This window comes from Ips typographus, linkage group LG12 (genome assembly GCF_016097725.1).
Source record: "Ips typographus isolate SLU linkage group LG12, UJ_Ityp_2.0, whole genome shotgun sequence".
In the NCBI taxonomy this organism is placed as follows: Eukaryota; Metazoa; Arthropoda; class Insecta; order Coleoptera; family Curculionidae; genus Ips; species Ips typographus.
In genome coordinates this window covers 1,718,378-1,739,081 of record NC_138433.1, presented here as the reverse complement: position 1 = coordinate 1,739,081, position 20,704 = coordinate 1,718,378, and the positions used below count along the sequence as shown (strand labels likewise).

The following is a 20,704-nucleotide window of genomic DNA, read 5'->3' as shown; positions in this document are numbered from 1 at the left end:
GTGGGCTGGAAAAATTAAAAACTGTCTTCTTGACAGTTTTCAAAGGGGCTAACCCCATGAAATTTTGGAAAAAAAATTTGAATTTTGAAAATTCAGTTTGACCGCCTAAATATCTTTGGATTAACATTGCAAACATGACGTAAAGTGTCATTTGTCAAAATGTAATTTTTTTAAGGGTGCCACGCCCGGAAAACTGTCAAAAATAACAAAAATGTCATTTTTTTAGGTTAGCTCCGAAACGGTGCCATTTAGAGCAAAATGGACACAAAATTCGTGTTCTCCAGACCAAAATTAGTCAAAATGGCCACTTTGACAGGTTGAATTCCAATATGGCGGCGCTTGGTTAAGTAAGCCAGGACAATCTGTCATTTTAAGCAAAATTTTGGTGCACTTTCTTAAAAAATTGCAAATAACTCGCTTATTTGAAATATCCTGTATAAACGTGTCAGATGATCAAAGATAGCTACTGAGTGGGGTTATCACGTGACGTTGAGCGGGCGCCTCTAAGTGGCACCGTTTAGCCGCTAGAGGGCGACAAATTTGATTAAATTTTTTAGCACATTTTTGTAAATATCTCGAAAACTAGATGAGTTAGAATTTTCAAATTTTTACCATGAGTGTACCTTAGTAAAACGCAACTTTTATCTTCTATAAACTTTTTTTGAAAAATGTACCGTGTGGGCTGGAAAAATTAAAAACTGTCTTCTTGACAGTTTTCAAAGGGGCTACCCCCATGAAATTTTGGAAAAAAAATTTGAATTTTGAAAATTCAGTTTGACCGCTTAAATATCTTTGGATTAACATTGCAAACATGACGTAAAGTGTCATTTGTCAAAATGTCAGTTTTTAAGGGTGCCACGCCCGGAAAACTGTCAAAAATAACAAAAATGTCATTTTTTTAGGTTAGCTCCGAAACGGTGCCATTTAGAGCAAAACGGACACAAAATTCGTGTTCTCCAGACCAAAATTAGTCAAAATGGCCACTTTGACAGGTTGAAATCCAATATGGCGGCGCTTGGTTAAGTAAGCCAGGGCAATAACGTAAAGTGTCATTTTTTAACGGTGCCACGCCCGGAAAACTGTCAAAAAATACATTGACAGTTTGTAGAGAACCCTCTGGGCTACAATCTGTCAAAAAAATCAACTCGATAACTGTCAAAATAACCGAGTTATGGGCTGTCAAAGTGACAGTGGAATAAATAGTAAAGTTCTAGTGCATCCGGGCAAGTTTCGTGCCATAACTCGGTTAGTTGTCATTTCTCGTGCAAACTTGTAATATGACAGTTTGTAGAGGACACTCTGGGCTACAATCTGTCAAAAAAATCATCTGGCTAACTGTCAAAATAACCAAGTTATGGGCTGTCAAAGTGACAGTGGAACAAATAGTAAAGTTCTAGTGCGCCCGGGCAAATTTCGTGCCATAACTCGGTTAGTTGTCATTTCTCGTACAAACTTGTAATATGACAGTTTGTAGAGGACACTCTGGGCTACAATCTGTCAAAAAAATCAACTCGCTAACTGTCAAAATAACTCACCTATGGTGTACCCCTTCCGGTGGCATATAAGGAGCCATATTGGCGGGGAACAAATGGTCCAGGATACGGTTCAAAATCATGCTGTCACTGGTAAAACCAACGGGAATTCGGTTTGAAATTGACAGTTGAACTCCCATGCCCGATACAGTTAGCGAATCCACACGCACCACATCCTGGAAATATCCAGAATTAGGAAAATTTCGGGAAAAGAAAAATTAAACTTTTACATCGAGTAGGGAAGGCGCGGAGGTTAAACACTTTCTCACCGCAGTAATATCGGTGACAAAAGCGGTTGCGCAACCGTAATCTTTACCAAACTTTTTGTTATCCTTCAGAAGCTTTCCCACTTTGGTCCACACGTCATTTTCTACATTCAGAGTGACGTCACACACGTCAACTTTCACGTGACCGTAACGAGAATACTCTCCTTCGGTTTGTCGGAGAAAATTCACTTTAAAACACGACTGTTGCGGATCGTTGTTTAGAATTGATTGCAAAACTATTGAGTTGCTGTGACGATTGTCCACCTGAAAGTAATTTAACCGGAAATCGCCGTACAGGAACTTGGACGATTTCCTAAAATGGCAACAGAGCGCCGGGACATAAGTGCGTCGAATTTCCGCAAAAAACGGTTTCAGCATAAACATTTTTTCGAAATCAATGTGCACGCAATCCTTGATTTGGCATTTTTTGTGACTGGCGGCCCGTTTGTACTTGTCCTCGATCCAGGACGCCAATTCTAGGGTGAGGGTTTTCCATTTCTGGCCCACGTTCACTTCCCACACCGCGGGTGATCCAACTGCGCTCGCGTGCAAGTGTTCTTTGTTGTCCTTGTCCGATGTGAACAGAGACAGACCTACTCCAGATACGGTGAGCAAGGTTTCTATGGTGCAAAACTCGTTGAAACGAGTATTCAGAACGTGCTCGAACACTCGTTGTTCTTGCGTGAATAACAGGATACGTTGAGGACCTTCCCTAAAAGAAAAAAAAAAATTCATTTTTGATTAGGACGCAGAAAATATTAAATATTTCTAGTATTTTATTATTTTTCAAAATACTACGTCTGGTATAACAAGAATTTAATAAAAACATTGAAATTTCGTAGAAACATTTAAAACGCCCCCTAGTTATGACGTAGACGGTTTTCAACCAATTAGGGGCCACTTCTAGTCAGTGTTGCCAAGTCAAAATATTTAATGGAGGTTGAATTGTTTTTTGATTAGTAATTGTTTTTTTAAGTTTTGACATTAGTGACAGATATCGCGTGGTTTTAAAGGATATTTTAGCTAGGCGGTCACGTGACCATTGTCAAAAATCATATATCCCAAAAACACTCTTTATATTGCATACTGTAAGAAAACTTTCCTAAATCCTGATTTTTGTAACTTTTGGGCATGGTTTGACAGTTTTGACGTTAGTGACAGTTGTCACGTGATTGTAGAACCCTATTTAGCTAGACGGTCACGTGACAATTGGTAAAATAACTGTCATAAATCTCAGAAACACGTTTTATATTGAATACAGCAAGAAAACGTTTTTAAATCCTGATTTTTGCAAGTTTTGAGCATGGTTTGACATTTTTGATGTTAGTGACAGTTGTCACGTGATTTAAGAAGACTATTTCACGTGACAATTGTCAAAATAACGGTCATAAATCTCAAAAACACGTTTTATATTAAAAACTGCAAGAAAACGTTTCAAAACCCTGATTTTTGCAACTTAAGAGCATGGTTTGACAGTTTTGACGTTAATGACAGTTGTCACGTGGTTATAGAACCCTATTTAGCTAAACGGTCACGTGACAATTGTCAAAATAACTGTCATAAATCTCAAAAATATGTTTTGTATCAAATACTGCAAGAAAACATTTCTAAATTCTGATTTTTGCAAGTTTAGAGCACATTTTGACAGTTTTGACGTTTTTCACAGTTGTCACGTGATTTCAGAAGACTATTTAACTAGACGGTCACGTGGCAATTGTCAAAATAACTCTCATAAATCTCAAAAACACGTTTTATATCAAATACTGCAAGAAAACGTTTTTAAATCCTGATTTTTGCAACATTAGAGCAGAGTTTGACAGTTTTGACGTAAATGACAGTTGTCACGTGATTGTAGAACCCTATTTAGCTAGACAGTCACGTGACAATTGGCAAAATAACGGTCATAAATCTCAGAAACACGTTTTATATCAAATACTGCAAGAAAACGTTTCTAAATCCAAGTTTTTGCAACTTTAGAGCATGGTTTGACAGTTTTGACGTTAATGACAGTTGTCACGTGGTTATAGAACCCTATTTAGCTAAACGGTCACGTGACAATTGTCAAAATAACTGTCATAAATCTCAGAAATACGTTTTGTATCAAATACTGCAAGAAAACATTTTTAAATCCTGATTTTTGCAACATTAGAGCAGATTTTGACAGTTTTGACGTTAATGACAGTCGTCACGTGATTGTAGAACACTACTGAGTTAGAAGGTCACGTGACAATTGGTAAAATAACTGTCATAAATCTCAGAAACACGTTTTATATCAAATACTGCAAGAAAACATTTTTAAATCCTGATTTTTGCAAAATTAGAGCAGAGTTTGACAGTTTTGACGTTAGTGACAGTTATCACGTGATTGTAGGACCCTATTTAGGTAGACGGTCACGTGACAATTGGCAAAATAACTGTCATAAATCTCAGAAATACGTTTTATATCAAATACTGCAAGTAAACGTTCCTAAACCCGGATTTTTGCAACTTTTGAGCACAGTTTGACAGTTTTGACGTTAAATACAGTTGTCACGTAATTGTAGAACCCTATTTAGTTAGATGGTCACGTGACAATTACCAAAATAACGGTCATAAATCTCAAAAACACGTTTTATATCAAATACTGCAAGAAAACGTTTTTAAATCCTGATTTTTGCAAGTTTTGGACATGGTTTGACAGTTTTGACGTTAGTGACAGTTGTCACGTGATTGTAGAACACTATTTAGCTAGACGGTCACGTGACAATTGGTAAAATAACGGTCATAAATCTCAAAAACACGTTTTATATTAAAAACTGCAAGAAAACGTTTCAAAACCCTGATTTTTGCAACTTAAGAGCATGGTTTGACAGTTTTGACGTTAATGACAGTTGTCACGTGGTTATAGAACCCTATTTAGCTAAACGGTCACGTGACAATTGTCAAAATAACTGTCATAAATCTCAGAAATACGTTTTGTATCAAATACTGCAAGAAAACATTTCTAAATTCTGATTTTTGCAAGTTTAGAGCACATTTTGACAGTTTTGACGTTTTTCACAGTTGTCACGTGATTTCAGAAGACTATTTAACTAGACGGTCACGTGGCAATTGTCAAAATAACTCTCATAAATCTCAAAAACACGTTTTATATCAAATACTGCAAGAAAACGTTTCTAAATCCTAATTTTTGCCACTTTATAGCATGGTTTGTCAATTTTGACGTTAGTGACAGTTGTCACGTGATTATAGAATACTATTTAGCTAGACGGTCACGTAATAATTGTCAAAATAACGGTCATAAATCTCAAAAACACGTTTTATATTAAAAACTGCAAGAAAACGTTTCAAAACCCTGATTTTTGCAACTTAAGAGCATGGTTTGACAGTTTTGACGTTAATGACAGTTGTCACGTGGTTATAGAACCCTATTTAGCTAAACGGTCACGTGACAATTGTCAAAATAACTGTCATAAATCTCAAAAACACGTTTTATATCAAATACTGCAAGAAAACGTTTCTAAATCCTAATTTTTGCAACTTTAGAGCATGGTTTGACAATTTTGACGTTAGTGACAGTTGTCACGTGATTTAAGAAGACTATTTAGCTAGACGGTCACGTGAGAATTGGCAGAATAACTGTCATTAATCTCAGAAACGCGTTTTATATCAAATACTGCAAGAAAACGTTTCTAAACTCAGATTTTTGCAAATTTTGAGGACAATTTGACAGTTTTGACGTTAGTGACAGCTGTCACGTGGTTCTAGAACCCTATTTAGCTAGAAGGTCACGTGACAATTGGCAAAATAACTCTCATAAATCTTAAAAACACGTTTTATATTAAATACTGCAAGAAAACGTTTTGAAATCCTGATTTTTGCAACTTTAGAGCATAGTTTGACAGTTTTGACCTTAGTAGCAGTTGTCACGTGATTTAAGCAGACTATTTAGCCAGACGGTCACGTGACAATTGGCAAAATAACTGTCATAAATCTCAGAAACACGTTTTATATCAAATACTGCAAGAAAACATTTTTAAATCCTGATTTTTGCAAAATTAGAGCAGAGTTTGACAGTTTTGACGTTAGTGACAGTTATCACGTGATTGTAGGACCCTATTTAGGTAGACGGTCACGTGACAATTGGCAAAATAACTGTCATAAATCTCAGAAATACGTTTTATATCAAATACTGCAAGTAAACGTTCCTAAACCCGGATTTTTGCAACTTTTGAGCACAGTTTGACAGTTTTGACGTTAAATACAGTTGTCACGTGATTGTAGAACACTATTTAGCTAGACGGTCACGTGACAATTACCAAAATAACGGTCATAAATCTTAGAAATACGTTTTGTATCAAATACTGCAAGAAAACGTTTCTAAACCCTGATTTTTGCAACATTAGAGCAGAGTTTGACAGTTTTGACGTTAATGACAGTCGTCACGTGATTGTAGAACACTACTGAGTTAGAAGGTCATGTGACAATTGGTAAAATAACTGTCATAAATCTCAGAAACACGTTTTATATCAAATACTGCAAGAAAACATTTTTAAATCCTGATTTTTGCAAAATTAGAGCAGAGTTTGACAGTTTTGACGTTAGTGACAGTTATCACGTGATTGTAGGACCCTATTTAGGTAGACGGTCACGTGACAATTGGCAAAATAACTGTCATAAATCTTAGAAATACGTTTTATATCAAATACTGCAAGTAAACGTTCCTAAACCCGGATTTTTGCAACTTTTGAGCACAGTTTGACAGTTTTGACGTTAAATACAGTTGTCACGTGATTGTAGAACACTATTTAGCTGGACGGTCACGTGACAATTACCAAAATAACGGTCATAAATCTTAGAAATACGTTTTGTATCAAATACTGCAAGAAAACGTTTCTAAACCCTGATTTTTGCAACATTAGAGCAGAGTTTGACAGTTTTGACGTTAGTGACAGTTGTCACGTAATTGTAGAACCCTATTTAGTTAGATGGTCACGTGACAATTACCAAAATAACGGTCATAAATCTCAAAAACACGTTTTATATCAAATACTGCAAGAAAACGTTTTTAAATCCTGATTTTTGCAAGTTTTGGACATGGTTTGACAGTTTTGACGTTAGTGACAGTTGTCACGTGATTGTAGAACACTATTTAGCTAGACGGTCACGTGACAATTGTCAAAATAACTGTCATAAATCTGAAAAAATCGTCTTGTTTCGAAAACTGTGTTAAAATGTAATTCTTGCCAATTCCAGTCAAATTTTGACATTAGTGACGGACATCACGTGGTTTTAGAGGATAATTTGGAGTGAGAAAATGACTGTTTTAAGCGCATTTTTAGAATCCTCATTAAATATACTGAAAATTTATATAAAAAGTTGCACAACCAACATAATTACAATAGAAACAGTAGATTATGTACAAAAAAAAAAAACAGGAAAACGGTAAAAGAACGACAAAAACGGTAAACCTGGCAACATTGTTAGTTTGTTAACTTTTACCGATTCAAATTAATCTTGACAAATCAGAAACGATAAAAGACTTAATGTCTGTAAACTTTACAGTTTTGAAGTTTCTAACAATCAAAATGTCAAATTGACAGCAAATTACTTTCGGTCCGGCGAAATAAAAAAGCTGTCGTGTCATTTGGCAACATTGCACTCTGCGGACGTCACTTTAAGGCTATAAATCAGCTGATCGGCAAATGCTGTCAACCGTCAGACCGTCACAGCCAATAAAACTGCCTGAAAGTCGTCTACGTCATATACGCGGCAAAACTGTCGATTTGAATTTGTTTTAGTCCTGTAAACTACCGAAAAAACCTTCTTTTTTGTACTCACACAAAACACGCCCAGTACAGTACGATTTTGTCTTTTCGTACTTTTTTGTTTAGTTTATTCGGAGTACTGCCCGAACTATCCGAGTCATCCGAGGAAGACTCCCGCTGACCGGAATTTGCAGTAATGGACTGAAATTTGATAGTTTCTTCCCCGTACCTGCAACACCGCAACTGAAAATTGAGCGAAATTTCAAAACCGCAAACTTGCCCGTCTTTGAGTATATCCAACACGAAACCGGATCCTTTATTGTTGTAAATGTTCCAGGTTAAAATCCTCGGCAAACACGGATTGTCCCAAGTGTACAACACGCGATGGTTGGGATTAAGCAAACTGACGTGTCCCTGGTCTTTCTGTTGAATTTTCATGTACAAATCTGCGCAGTAGTTCCTGATTAGTACCGGACAGTCCCCTGGTTGGTGCGGTTTAAACTTTACGCAGAAAGGTCCGGTACTGCCTCCGCAACTTTCCACAGTGATCCCAGTCTGTAATTTTAAGTTATTTGGCATTTTAAAAGCAGATTTTTTTAAAGGAAAATCACACCCCTCTGTCCATTCTTAGGACAGTTTTGTGCTGAGTGGAAATAGGAACAGCCTGGGACACCAAATTACTATCTCGGTATTTGACAAATATTTGCATGGACAAAGTGTCCGGCCAATAGGTGACCGTTTGGCCTGGCTCCAAGTCAATCCACAAATCGGTTTTCTCGTTGTTTTCCATAAATCTACAAGGTGGACTTAAAAAATTGTAAAATTAAACTTTTTTTTCTTGAAATCACCTTAGTGGTTTTTCTGTGTGGTTGACGATTAAAAAACTGGGCAGAATTGTGACGATTTTCGTTAGTTTAGGACAGAAATTGCTCAGACTGGATCTCATCAAAAGCGTGTAACGCTTTTTGCGTTCCACGTCTTTGCACACCACCAATCCGGTTGTTCCGCAACATTCACCCGAAAATTCACTAGACCATTGGGAATCGTACACTTTGACGTTTAAAGTTTGCTTGCTGTGCCTTTTGTAGGAGAAAAGTAGAATATCGTCTTGTGGACAATTATGGATACTCTGGTGGGGATGAGATGCCTATAGGAAAATTAGTGTCAGTATTAAAAAGTTTAAAAATCCTGGAATTAGTCAGTGTGACAGGAAAATTTACTAATATCACCAGTAAATTCCAGCAAATTTGCTTGAAACACCATCATTCGTCTGTCATTAATTTGAAAAGTAATAAATCTGAATCACTACACTTTTCATGCACCCCCCTGTATAGTAGCAACATTGACGGACAGTAAAACGTCCAGGGATTAGTCTGGCAGTACTTTACGAACATTTTTGCTCTCCATCAAATTTTTCAAATCTTTCACCGTTTTCGAGTTATTTGGAAAAACTAGTTTAACTTAACAAATTTTAAAATCAGTTAAAGTTGTGATTTGAACACCCTGTAACTCGATTGTTTTTGAGGAGTTCTGGGAGGTTGAACCACTCAAATTAAGCGTCTTGAGCTGCTCTTTCCAGTGGTGTTGAGCGAAAAATTCTAACTGAAAAATTGCGTACAGGGTGGCCAAAAACAGTCAATCACCATACTTTTCATACACACTCGGTATACTGCAGGCAAAAACGGTCCTGCAAATTTACGGTGTTGGGTTAAAGAGTTGATTAGGAACATTTTTGGTTTCCTGCAATTTTTTTGTAACTTTCACCGTTTTTGAGTTATTTAGGAAAAACTGTTTGGTGCCACAAATTTACAAATCAGTGAAATTGTAATCTGAAGGACAGTCAGGGACAAAATCGTTTGTAAAACCCACTTGGAGTGACCGAATCATGTTTTTAAGCACATTTTTGGAATCCTTATTAAATTTCCTATCTAATGACATGAAAAAACATTACAAAATCAGGTAAAGTCTTGGAGAAAAATGGTGTCAAAGTTTGATCTGCCTGAAACGCAGTTCGAAAGGACAGTCAGGGACAAATTCACCTCTAAAACCCACTTGGAGTGACCGAATCATGTTTTTAAGCACATTTTTGGAATTCTCATTAAATTTCCAATCTAATGACATGAAAAAACATTACAAAATCAGGTAAAGTCTGGGAGAAAAGTGGTGTCAAAGTTTGATCTACCTGAAACACAGTTTGAAAAAACAGTCAGGGACAAAATTGCCAGTAAACCCCACTTGGAGTGAGAAAATGACTGTTTTAAGCACATTTTTGGAATCCTCATTAAATTTCCTATCTAATGACATAGATCACTGCAAAATCAGGTAAAGTCTTGGAGAAAAATGGTGTCAAAGTTTGATCTGCCTGAAACACAGTTCGAAAGGACAGTCAGGGATAAAATAGCCAGTAAAACCCACTTAGAGTGAGAAAATGACTGTTTTAAGCACAGTTTTGGAATCCTCATTAAATTTCCTATCTAATGACATAAAAAAACACTACAAAATCAGGTAAAGTCTTGGAGAAAAATGGTGTCAAAGTATAAACTGTCTGAAACACAGTTTGAAAGGACAGTCAGGGACAAAATTGCCAGTAAAACCCACTTGGAGTGAGAAAATGACTGTTTTTAGCACATTTTTGGGATCCTCATTGAATTTCCTATCTAATGACATAAAAAACCCTGCAAAATCAGGTAAAGTCCTGGAGAAAAAATGTGTCAAAGTTTGATCTGCCTGAAACACAGTTTGAAAGTACAGTCAAGAACAAAATTTCCAGTAAACCCCACTTAGAGTGAGAAAATGACTGTTTTAAGCACAGTTTTGGAATCCTCATTAAATTTCCTATCTAATGACATAAAAAACATTACAAAATCAGGTAAAGTCAGGGAAAAAAGTGGTGTCAAAGTATAAACTGTCTGAAACACAGTTTGAAAAGACAGTTAGGAACAAAATTGCCTGTAAAACCCACGTCTAGTGAGAAAATGACTGTTTTAAGCCCATTTTTGGAATCCTCATTAAATTTCCTATCTAATGACATAAAAAACATTACAAAATCAGGTAAAGTCAGGGAGAAAAGTGGTGTCAAAGTATAAACTGTCTGAAACACAGTTTGAAAGGACAGTCAGGGACAAAATTGCCAGTAAAACCCACTTGGAGTGAGAAAATGACTGTTTTTAGCACATTTTTGGAATCCTCATTGAATTTCCTATCTAATGACATAAAAAACCCTGCAAAATCAGGTAAAGTCCTGGAGAAAAAATGTGTCAAAGTTTGATCTGCCTGAAACACAGTTTGAAAGTACAGTCAAGAACAAAATTTCCAGTAAACCCCACTTAGAGTGAGAAAATGACTGTTTTAAGCACAGTTTTGGAATCCTCATTAAATTTCTTATCTAATGACTTAAAAAACACTACAAAATCAGGTAAAGTCAGGGAGAAAAGTGGTGTCAAAGTATAAACTGTCTGAAAAGACAGTTAGGAACAAAATTGCCTGTAAAACCCACGTCTAGTGAGAAAATGACTGTTTTAAGCCCATTTTTGGAATCCTCATTAAATTTCCTATCTCATGACATAAAAAACATTACAAAATCAGGTAAAGTCAAGGAGAAAAGTAGTGTCAAAGTTTGATCTGCCTGAAACACAGTTTGAAAGGACAGTCAGGGACAAAATTGCCAGTAAAACCCACTTAGAGTAAGAAAATTACCGTTTTAAGCACATTTTTGGAATCCTCATTAAATTTCCAATCTAATGGCATAAAAAACACTACAAAATCAGGTAAAGTCTGGGAGAAAAGTGGTGTCAAAGTATAAACTCTCTGAAAAGACAGTTAGGAACAAAATCGCCTGTAAAACCCACTTAAAGTGAGAAAATTAGTTTTAAGCACATTTTTGACCTCAAAAATTGGTACAGTCAGAAAGAAAATCAAATATTTATTTTACTGGTAATTTACCCATCACTATCTGAAATACAAGTTTAATAAATCTTAAATGTGTATAAACCACACGCCTTTAATGTATTTGTAATTGTGGTTGCCTACCATCGGATGTATGCATCTATAGTAAAAATCAAAGTAACAAGGAATGACGTAATCATGTCAGAGCCCTTAGTTTTCAAGTTTTTCTGCGTTTTTCACGGTGATTTAAAAAAGTCTTGTTTTCACTGGTTCAGACATATTATTAAAGAGCGTTTTTTAAATTTTGCTCATTTTTTAGTTTTTAAACCAATTTTCATGTTTTGATCAATTTTCATAATTTTTTAGTTTTTGAACCAATTTTCATAATTTTGATCAATTTTCATAATTTTTTAAAATCATTAATTCAAGTTCAAGTGTACAAGACGTTTATTACGTCACTGCTACTAGTCCTGGGATGGACTTTACGTCATTTTTACTTTGATTTACTATACAAACAGCAGTAAACCAACACAAACCTTCATTTTTAAAGGGAGTCCAGTTTTATTGACAAACCAGTAGGGAGAGTAGAAGATGACATTCCAGCTGCCCTCTCTCTCACACTTAACGCTGATGTACGTGTCGTCCTTTTCACTTTTCTGGTCCGACGTCATCAGTATCAATTTGTCGTCTAACCGGCCGGTAACTGTCAACTGTCCCCGCCAATGAAAAGTGTTGTACGTCATAGTGACTGTAAATTTTTGGTCTGCGGACAAGTCGAGGGAGTACAAATGGCATTTTTCTCCCGGTTCCGCTTTGACAATCTAAAAAACACTATGTCCGGTTGGTTTGCAAGATTTTTAGTGGTTTGGGACCTGTTTTAGTGTGAGATTCTCCACTTCCAGAGTGTAGGGTAGAAAGTTTTGCACCGACATTGGCGGTAGTAGACGTATCAGGTAATTGGGCACTGAATGTCCTAGGGAGTTTGTGATGTCCAGGTTTTTCTCTAAAACGACTCGCAATGCGAATATTTCTACAGTTGGGTCGTTTTTCGATTTGCATATTAGATTGTAGGCTGCGTCCATTTCCCGGGCCATATCGCTCCACCAGATCCCCGATTCGGATGCATAATGACCCCTGAAACAAACCCTTGAATTCCACTGAAAAAGGTGTTTTGCTAGAAAAATTACTCGGCATAAGCTGGCTGCACAAACAGTTTGCAATGGTACGCAACGTACAAAGGTACGTTAAAGCTTTCGTGAGCCTCCAAAATGGCAATTCTCATCGTGGTTTCGAAAGGGTTGGTCACTTCCCCAAAAGGTTCAATGTTCATTTGTTGCAACACTGACGGTTGGTACAGAATGTTCAAAGCAAAACTGGTTTCGTTACGAACCTGACGACACAACACTTGTTAAAATCAACATTTTACCAAGCAAATTGAACTGAAATTGAAAATCTCAGTAATTATCCTAACTTTAGACTTAAGTTATGAAACGTTTAAGTAATTTACTAAAAAAAAGCAAAAATTTCAACGGCATTGTTACGTCATACCATTTTAGTTTGGTTTTAACTATACCTTTTTTGATTTGACATTAACGGTATAGGCAACCAGCTATATAAAGCAATCAAGTTGGCCATGATCCAAGATGGACGCGCGTCTGTCAGATTAAGTGCTTGTCGCAGTTTTCCCGAATAAAAATGTAGTGTTTTTACCTTGAATAAGTGTTGGAACGTTTAGTTATAGTGTCAGCGAGTGGCTACGCATATAAACTGATGATTTTCACTCCGTAAAAACTGTAAATATGTGCTGATAATTCCACGAATGAACGTATAGTCCTGGTGAGTCTGTTCACTTTATTTTACCCGAGGGGCTTTGATAGTAACTTGCGCAAACCTCACACACTCACTAATTTGTTAGTTTTAACGTAAAAAAGTCTAAATTTACAACAAAAAAATTCCAATTTGAACGACACGCCATATGTATGGGTCACAGCCTCCTTGATTTGCTAATTTTTGACATTTCCCATTGACAACAAGTTGGCATAGGCAACCAGCTATATAAAGCAATCAAGTTGGCCATGATCCAAGATGGACGCGCGTCTGTCAGATTAAGTGCTTGTTGCAGTTTTCCCGAGTAAAAATTCAGTGTTTTTACCTTGAATTAGTGTTGGAACGTTTAGTTATAGTGTCAGCGAGTGGCTACGCATATAAATTGATGATTTTCACTCCGTAAAAACTGTAAATATGTGCTGATAATTCCACGAATGAACGTATAGTACTGGTGAGTCTTTTCACTTTATTTTACCCGAGGGGCTTTGATAGTAACTTGCGCAAACCTCAAACACTCACTAATTTGTTAGTTTTAACGTAAAAAAGTCTAAATTTACAATTAAAAAAATCTAGTTTGAACGACACGCCATGTATGGGTCACAGCCTCCTTGATTTGCTAATTTTTGACATTTCCCATTGACAACAAGTTGGTATAGGCAACCATCTATATAAAGCAATCAAGTATATGCAGGATGGTTCAAATAAGCGAGTTATTCACGATTTTCTAAGTAAGATAATTCCCTGAATTTTAATCACACTGTATATACAGAGTTTAAACAAAAAGGAAGCAATACCTGTAAGGGTGAACCGACAACAATTTCCCTACCATTTCGACCAATGGTGTGCTTGACAGCTAGGTGATAGTTGGTGGGACCGCTGGAGGGTAGTTTCACCAGTTTCATCCAGTTTCTCTCCGAGCAGTTGGTTTGAATTGCAGGGAAACCAGGTAAAAAGATTTTCAGGTAACGCTTGTTTACTCGATCGTACAAATCTGCCGTTGTGTCTTGGGGGAAATTCAAACTTTGAATTGTACTAAAGTCATAGCTGTGCTCGTTGTCTGGTCGAAGTTCCACCTCCAAATGCCTAAAAGTTAATTGATCATAGAGTCCGGATTTCTAGAAATTTTCTCGTCATGCAAAAAAACACGTCATTTGACAATAATTGACAAACAGCTTCCAAAAGCTTTTAAAACACTCTAAAGGTTTCCAAAATAGTCTAGAAACTTCCAAGAAAATTTTAGAACCGTCTAAGAGTTTCCAAATGCTCTTCAAGTAGTTCAAAATAGTCTTCAACTCAAAAAAAGTGCTTTTTTACAGATTATATTGCTTTTTTCAGGAAACTAAGTTAAAACAAATTGATTTACCTTTCATCGAAAGCAACACTTTCCTGATAGAATATCGCATGTTTAGTAGGACTGTTTGGAGGTGATTCTTCATTTTCAAACCGTTTACAGGCGATCAGACTGTCTTTTTCCCCGTCGTTTGTATGTTTTTCGTACAGTTCCACCCTGCTTTGAGGCCCTACGTCATTCGCTAAAGTTACGACGTTCCGATCCAGTTTCACCGAAACAATTTTGCTTGAATATTGCGCTAGTAATTCGTTAAAAACCTTTAAAAATGTGGGTGTTACGGTCAAGTTGAGTGTGTCTTTTGCGTTGGCCAAGATGTACAGGGCTTTTCTGAAGGGATGCTGCGATTCCGGTAGGGATTTTCCACTTTCTGAGATGTCCTCTTCGCTTGAGGGTTCACATTCGCTTTCTTCGTGCTCATTCCAATCGCCTGGAATTTTCTTAATTTTTAAAGAATATACGGGGTGGTCCAGTTTTAATCATCAATAATTCACCCATCATGGTAAAAGTTGACATGCGTTTTATGGCATTTAACTGTCAAACCGTTTGATGACGTTTGTCGAAACTATCCAGTGGCGTAGATACAGAAAGGTAATTTGTATTTTTCCGCCTCATGTTCTACGTCACTGGATATTTTTCAAAAATTACAGTTTTTTTTACTTTTCTTGTTCAATTTGAAATTTTTTTAATGAAATAACTGACTTAAATTCACTTTACACTTCAAATTTGCATCAAATATTGCAAATTGGTGAAAATTATCTAAAATGTTCTTTATAGCTCTATAAGCGGGATTTCGACAGTTTTGACGTTTGACAGTTGGTTTCTGACGTAAACTAGTCGGCCGTAGTTATGATGACTGTCAAAATTCTCTGTAAAAGCTATCAAATTTGCAAAACATACTGTAAATGAGCGTAAACCAATTAAAGTGTCCTTTACAGCTTTATGAGTGAGATTTTGACAGTTCTGACCTGTCTACTGATTTACGGCTTAGTCGGGTCTGTCAAATACGTATTTCGACCAATAAGAACAACATAAATACCGTAGATCACGTGTGTTTCTGTCAAAATCACGCAATTACAACAATTGCACGAAACTGTACGTCAATCACTTTAACAGCCTGTATTTCGGTTATTTTGACAGCTACAGGGTGGTTCATTATACCATTTTGTAGCCCTTAAAACCCTCTTTTGACCACCCTGTATAATGTCTATTGTCACCAGTCAAATAAGTGAGTAATTTAGTAGTAAATACAGAGTGAACTAAGTAAGGTCTGAATCAAACAGTCTCCACTTTGACAGCCTGTAACTCGGTTATTTTGACAGTTACAGGGTGGTTCATTATACCATTTTGTAGCTCTTGAAACCCTCTTTTAACCACCCTGTATAATGTCTATTGTCACCAGTCAAATAAGTGAGTAATTTAGTAGTAAATACACAGTGAACTAAGTAAAGTCTGAATCAAACAGTCTCCACTTTGACAGCCTGTAACTCGATTACTTTGACAGTTACAGGGTGATTCATTATACCATTTTGTAGCTCTTGAAACCCTCTTTTGACCACCCTGTATAATGTCTATTGTCACCAGTCAAATAACTGAGTTATTTAGTAGTAAATACAGAGTGAACTAAGTAAGGTCTGAATCAAACAGTGTCCACTTTGACAGTCCGCAACTCGGTTATTTTGACAGCTACAGTGTGGCTCAAATATCAACAGAGGGCGTCATCATAAAATCACATAGTTTTTGACACTCGTTATTTGACGTTAGTACTTGGAAAATGACATAATGCAATGTCAACTTATTTTTTGACGGCCTATCGAATTGTGATTAGTGACATTTAAAACTGGACCACCCTGTACAAGTTTGACGGCCAAAAAACCTGTGAATAGATCGGAGATGGCGACTGCAAGTTTCTCCATAGCACCTTCTTCATTTTCGCTGTCGGAATCTTCCAGAAAAGCACTCAGACTGCTTTTCACTCTTCGGTTTGCATTTGAATTCGCCTTGTTGGCAGGTTGTAGATAAACCATGTCCTCTCCAGAGTCTTCACTTTCAGTGGCGTACGATTTCTTCTTTACCACCGATTGTTTGACTGAAGAGTTCTTGGACTTGTTTCTTACTTCCTTCGGGTCACTGACATGACGTGCTTTATCCTTGTTATACCCAGATTATTGGTTGCTATTTTGGTGGGTGAAAACTTACTTGAAATATCATAAACTGGCATTCCCAAGGTCGATAATCCATTTCATCCACTGTAACCGGATCTATAACCGGCTCCCACTTTTGTACGGTTTCATTGAAATAGTTGGCTTGGATCGACATTTCTCCCTTGCAATTCATCAAATAGCTCCAATCGTGCATGTGAATTTCCAGTGAAGATTTGAGCAGTAAAACCTGAATTTGTTCCAGTTCAAAAATAAGCACAACTTCAAATTTGGGTATTGCCAGATGTTGATTCACTAGGTGAGGAGAAAGATGCTGTTCTGGGGGTTCCTAAATAACACAAAAACGATTTTAGGTCAGTTCAGTTGTCATTGGTCACCAAAAGTTGAAGATAACCACTTATTATCATTTAATTTTAAAAATTAGTTTCACTACCTTATTAGTTTAGAAAAACAAAAGTACTGGGAGAGTTTGTGTGCGTCCGTTTCGAGAACCACTTCGGCTCCAGTCGGTGTGTACGGTTAATGGAAGCCGAACGGCGTCACGAATTGCGGACGCACACAACTCGTCCAGTACTTTTGTAAATTATCTAAAATTAAACTTTAAAGTTTCAACACAAATTTGCCTGAATTAAGGTTTCGTTCAGAATTTGATTGCTGGGAAAGCTATAGGGTGGCTCAAAATACTAATTTGAAAATTCTTGTAAATTCTAGTCAATTTTGATGCAGTTTTTTCTGATTGATATCTAATGCTACACGTGACATCTTACCTGACAAACGTAACATTCCATTTTTTTTGGTTCCCATAAGTCATTTGTATTATTCTCTTTACAGCTTAATTTCCTTGAAGGTCTTCGATCCAGATCCATATCGGGTACCTTAAAGTGTTCCACTATATCGTTCAAAATGTCGGTGATTGAGTGTACCACCTGGAAAAAACTGTTTTTTAAGGTTCAGTTAGGTTAAGTACAGTAAAAATACCTCGTTACATATTTTCACGTACAATCCGGACACATTAAAAACGATTTTTTCCCCGTTTTCCTCAATGTTTCGACTCAATTCCAGGTCGCACTGTTTAAGCACCACATAAGGTTGATCCGAGTATTCGCTGAGATCGTAGAATAGACTGTGCAATCCTGACAAGGAAGTCACCAAATTTAGTCGGTTGCAGTGTCTCGAATAATCCACCATAATTTCACTTTTAGTGATAAAGTATCTCTTTTTGTTTGAGGTGGTTTCCACTAGAAACATCAATTCTGGTTTGTTCACCCGCACGGATATCGTCAGGCTGTTTAGGAATTTGCGTTTTTGAGTTTCAGTTTTTGTGTCGCTCTCGTAGCCCGGATTGACGATTCCCAAATCGTGCCCGTCTTTCGGGACGCATTCCAGGACGTACAACGCCACTTTTTCGCAAAATGGTACCGATAGGGACAAGCAAAGCCGGCCTACTATAACGTCAACAGAACGGTCGCCATTTTTGTTTTGGTGGAAATTCACGTCCACGATGGGCGGTTTGTTCACGGTGATGTTGCAAATGTTGTTGTTTCGTCCGTCTTCTGCGGGTGATCCCAGAATCCTATCATGCAAAACCATATACCAACTGTCAAAACAAGTAGATTAAGTAAAGTGACTTTTGGGAATTTTTTACGCTGAAACTGTGGGTCTGAGAGAAAAAAGTCAAGAAAAGAAAAAGTTTCTAAACTTACTGAACTACCCCCTGTAATTTTTTTTAGGGTTGAATTGTGTTTGGTTAGCGAGTTATGTCAAAAAGTGCCTTAAACTGTCAAATCAAGCAAATTAAGCTGTGTAAGTGACTTTTAGGAATTTTTTACTCTGAAACTGTGAGTCTGAGAGGAAAAAGTCAAGAAAGGGAAAAGTTTGTAAACTTATCGAACTACCCTCTGTACTGGGAGAGTTTGTGTGCGTCCGTTTCGAGAGCCACTTCGGCTCCAGTCGGTGTGTACGGTTAACGGAAGCCGAACGGTGTCACGAATTACGGACGCACACAACTCGTCCAGTACTTTTGTAAATTACCTAAAATTAAACTTTAAAGTTTCAACACAAATTTGCCTGAATTAAAGTTTTGTTCAGAATTCGATTGCTGGGAAAGCTATAGGGTGGCTCAAAATACTAATTTGAAATTTCTTGTAAATTCTAGTCAACTTTGATGCAATTAATTCGGCAAGCAAATTAGCTGTGTAAAGTGACTTTTGGGAATTTTTTACTCTAAAACTGTGAATCTGAGAGAAAAAAATCAAGAAACTGTGTTTAGTTTAGTTGTGTTTATGTCGAAAAGTACCTTAAACTGTCAAACCAAGCATGTATCATAATCTATATCCATATTCAACATATTTTTCAAATATTTAAGGTGAAAATGTTGTTTATAAAGGTCACGTGACTCTTCTTAAGGTCTAATAAGCTATCTTGTGGTCACGTGACCGTATTAAAGGTGAAAATGTTGCTCTGAAAGTCACGTGTCCATTTTTACGATTTACGAGTAGTTTCTGTAGATTACGTGACAGTGTTTTCAGTTATTAAATTCAGTTACGAATTTTACTCGACTCAAACGTCAAACGACATCTTAAATGTCACGTGATTTTGAACTTAACCTAAGTCGAGGTTTGAATGTGACAGATCGGGAGCAAAATAATGTGCTTAAACCTGTCATTTTTTCACTCAAAGTGGGTTTTACAGGCGATTTTGTCCATGACTGTCCTTTAAAACTGTATTTCTGGTAATTCAAATTTTGGCACCACTTTTCTCCCTGACTGTACCAAATTTTGTAGTGTTTTTTAGGTTATTGGATAGGAAATTTAATGAGGATTTCAAAAATGTGCTTAAACCTGTCATTTTTTTACTCCAAATGGGTTTTACAGGCGATTTTGTCCATGACTGTCCTTTCAAACTGTCTTTCTGGCAGTTCAAACTTTGACGCCGCTTTTCTTCCTGACTGTACCAAATTTTGTAGTGTTTTTTAGGTTATTGGATAGGAAATTTAATGAGGATTTCAAAAATGTGCTTAAACCTGTCATTTTTTTACTCCAAGTGGGTTTTACAGGCGATTTTGTCCATGACTGTTCTTTAAAACTGCATTTCTGGCAGTTCAAACTTTGGCACCACTTTTCTCCCTGACTGTACCAAATTTTGTAGTGTTTTTTAGGTTATTGGATAGGAAATTTAATGAGGATTTCAAAAATGTGCTTAAACCTGTCATTTTTTTACTCCAAGTGGGTTTTACAGGCGATTTTGTCCATGACTGTCCTTTAAAACTGCATTTCTGGTAATTCAAATTTTGGCATCACTTTTCTCCCTGACTGTACCAAATTTTGTAGTGTTTTTTAGGTTATTGGATAGGAAATTTAATGAGGATTTCAAAAATGTGCTTAAACCTGTCATTTTTTCACTCCAAGTGAGTTTTACAGGCAATTTTGTCCCTGACTGTCCTTTCAAACTGTCTCTCTGGCGGTTCAAACTTTGACGCCGCTTTTCTCCCTGACTGTACCAAATTTTGTAGTGTTTTTTAGGTTATTGGATAGGAAATTTAATGAGGATTTCAAAAATGTGCTTAAACCTGTCATTTTTTCACTCCAAGTGAGTTTTACAGGCAATTTTGTCCCTGACTGTCCTTTCAAACTGTCTCTCTGGCGGTTCAAACTTTGACGCCGCTTTTCTCCCTGACTGTACCAAATTTTGTAGTGTTTTTTAGCTTATTGGATAGGAAATTTAATGAGGATTTCAAAAATGTGCTTAAACCTGTCATTTTTTTACTCCAAGTGGGTTTTATAAGCGATTTTGTCCCTGACTGTCCTTTCAAACTGTCTCTCTGGCGGTTCAAACTTTGACGCCGCTTTTCTCCCTGAATGTACCAAATTTTGTAGTGATTTTTAGGTTATTGGATAGGAAATTTAATGAGGATTTCAAAAATGTGCTTAAACCTGAC

At 36.8% G+C, this 20,704-nt stretch overlaps 1 protein-coding gene and 1 long non-coding RNA gene across 2 annotated transcripts in view; one reads left to right on the top strand and one right to left on the bottom strand.

The window, feature by feature from the left end:
* The window catches only part of LOC145736448 (uncharacterized), a 60,693-nt gene that overhangs the window by 2,136 nt on the left and 37,853 nt on the right, over window positions 1-20,704 (top strand). The gene's annotated exons all lie outside the window — the stretch shown is intronic.
* The window catches only part of LOC145736402 (intermembrane lipid transfer protein VPS13A-like), a 42,943-nt gene that overhangs the window by 4,668 nt on the left and 17,571 nt on the right, over window positions 1-20,704 (bottom strand). Inside the window, exons 24-38 of the mRNA XM_081990818.1 lie at window positions 17,746-18,340; window positions 17,535-17,693; window positions 16,805-17,095; window positions 16,482-16,755; window positions 14,621-15,035; window positions 14,052-14,340; window positions 12,618-12,820; window positions 12,303-12,564; window positions 11,967-12,251; window positions 8,394-8,692; window positions 8,159-8,339; window positions 7,826-8,100; window positions 7,619-7,774; window positions 1,763-2,510; window positions 1,536-1,708 (exon numbers count right to left, since the gene is read on the bottom strand). Of these exons, the coding sequence (XP_081846944.1) occupies window positions 1,536-1,708; window positions 1,763-2,510; window positions 7,619-7,774; window positions 7,826-8,100; window positions 8,159-8,339; window positions 8,394-8,692; window positions 11,967-12,251; window positions 12,303-12,564; window positions 12,618-12,820; window positions 14,052-14,340; window positions 14,621-15,035; window positions 16,482-16,755; window positions 16,805-17,095; window positions 17,535-17,693; window positions 17,746-18,340 (4,605 nt within the window). The remainder of the gene's footprint in view (window positions 1-1,535; window positions 1,709-1,762; window positions 2,511-7,618; window positions 7,775-7,825; window positions 8,101-8,158; window positions 8,340-8,393; window positions 8,693-11,966; window positions 12,252-12,302; window positions 12,565-12,617; window positions 12,821-14,051; window positions 14,341-14,620; window positions 15,036-16,481; window positions 16,756-16,804; window positions 17,096-17,534; window positions 17,694-17,745; window positions 18,341-20,704) is intronic.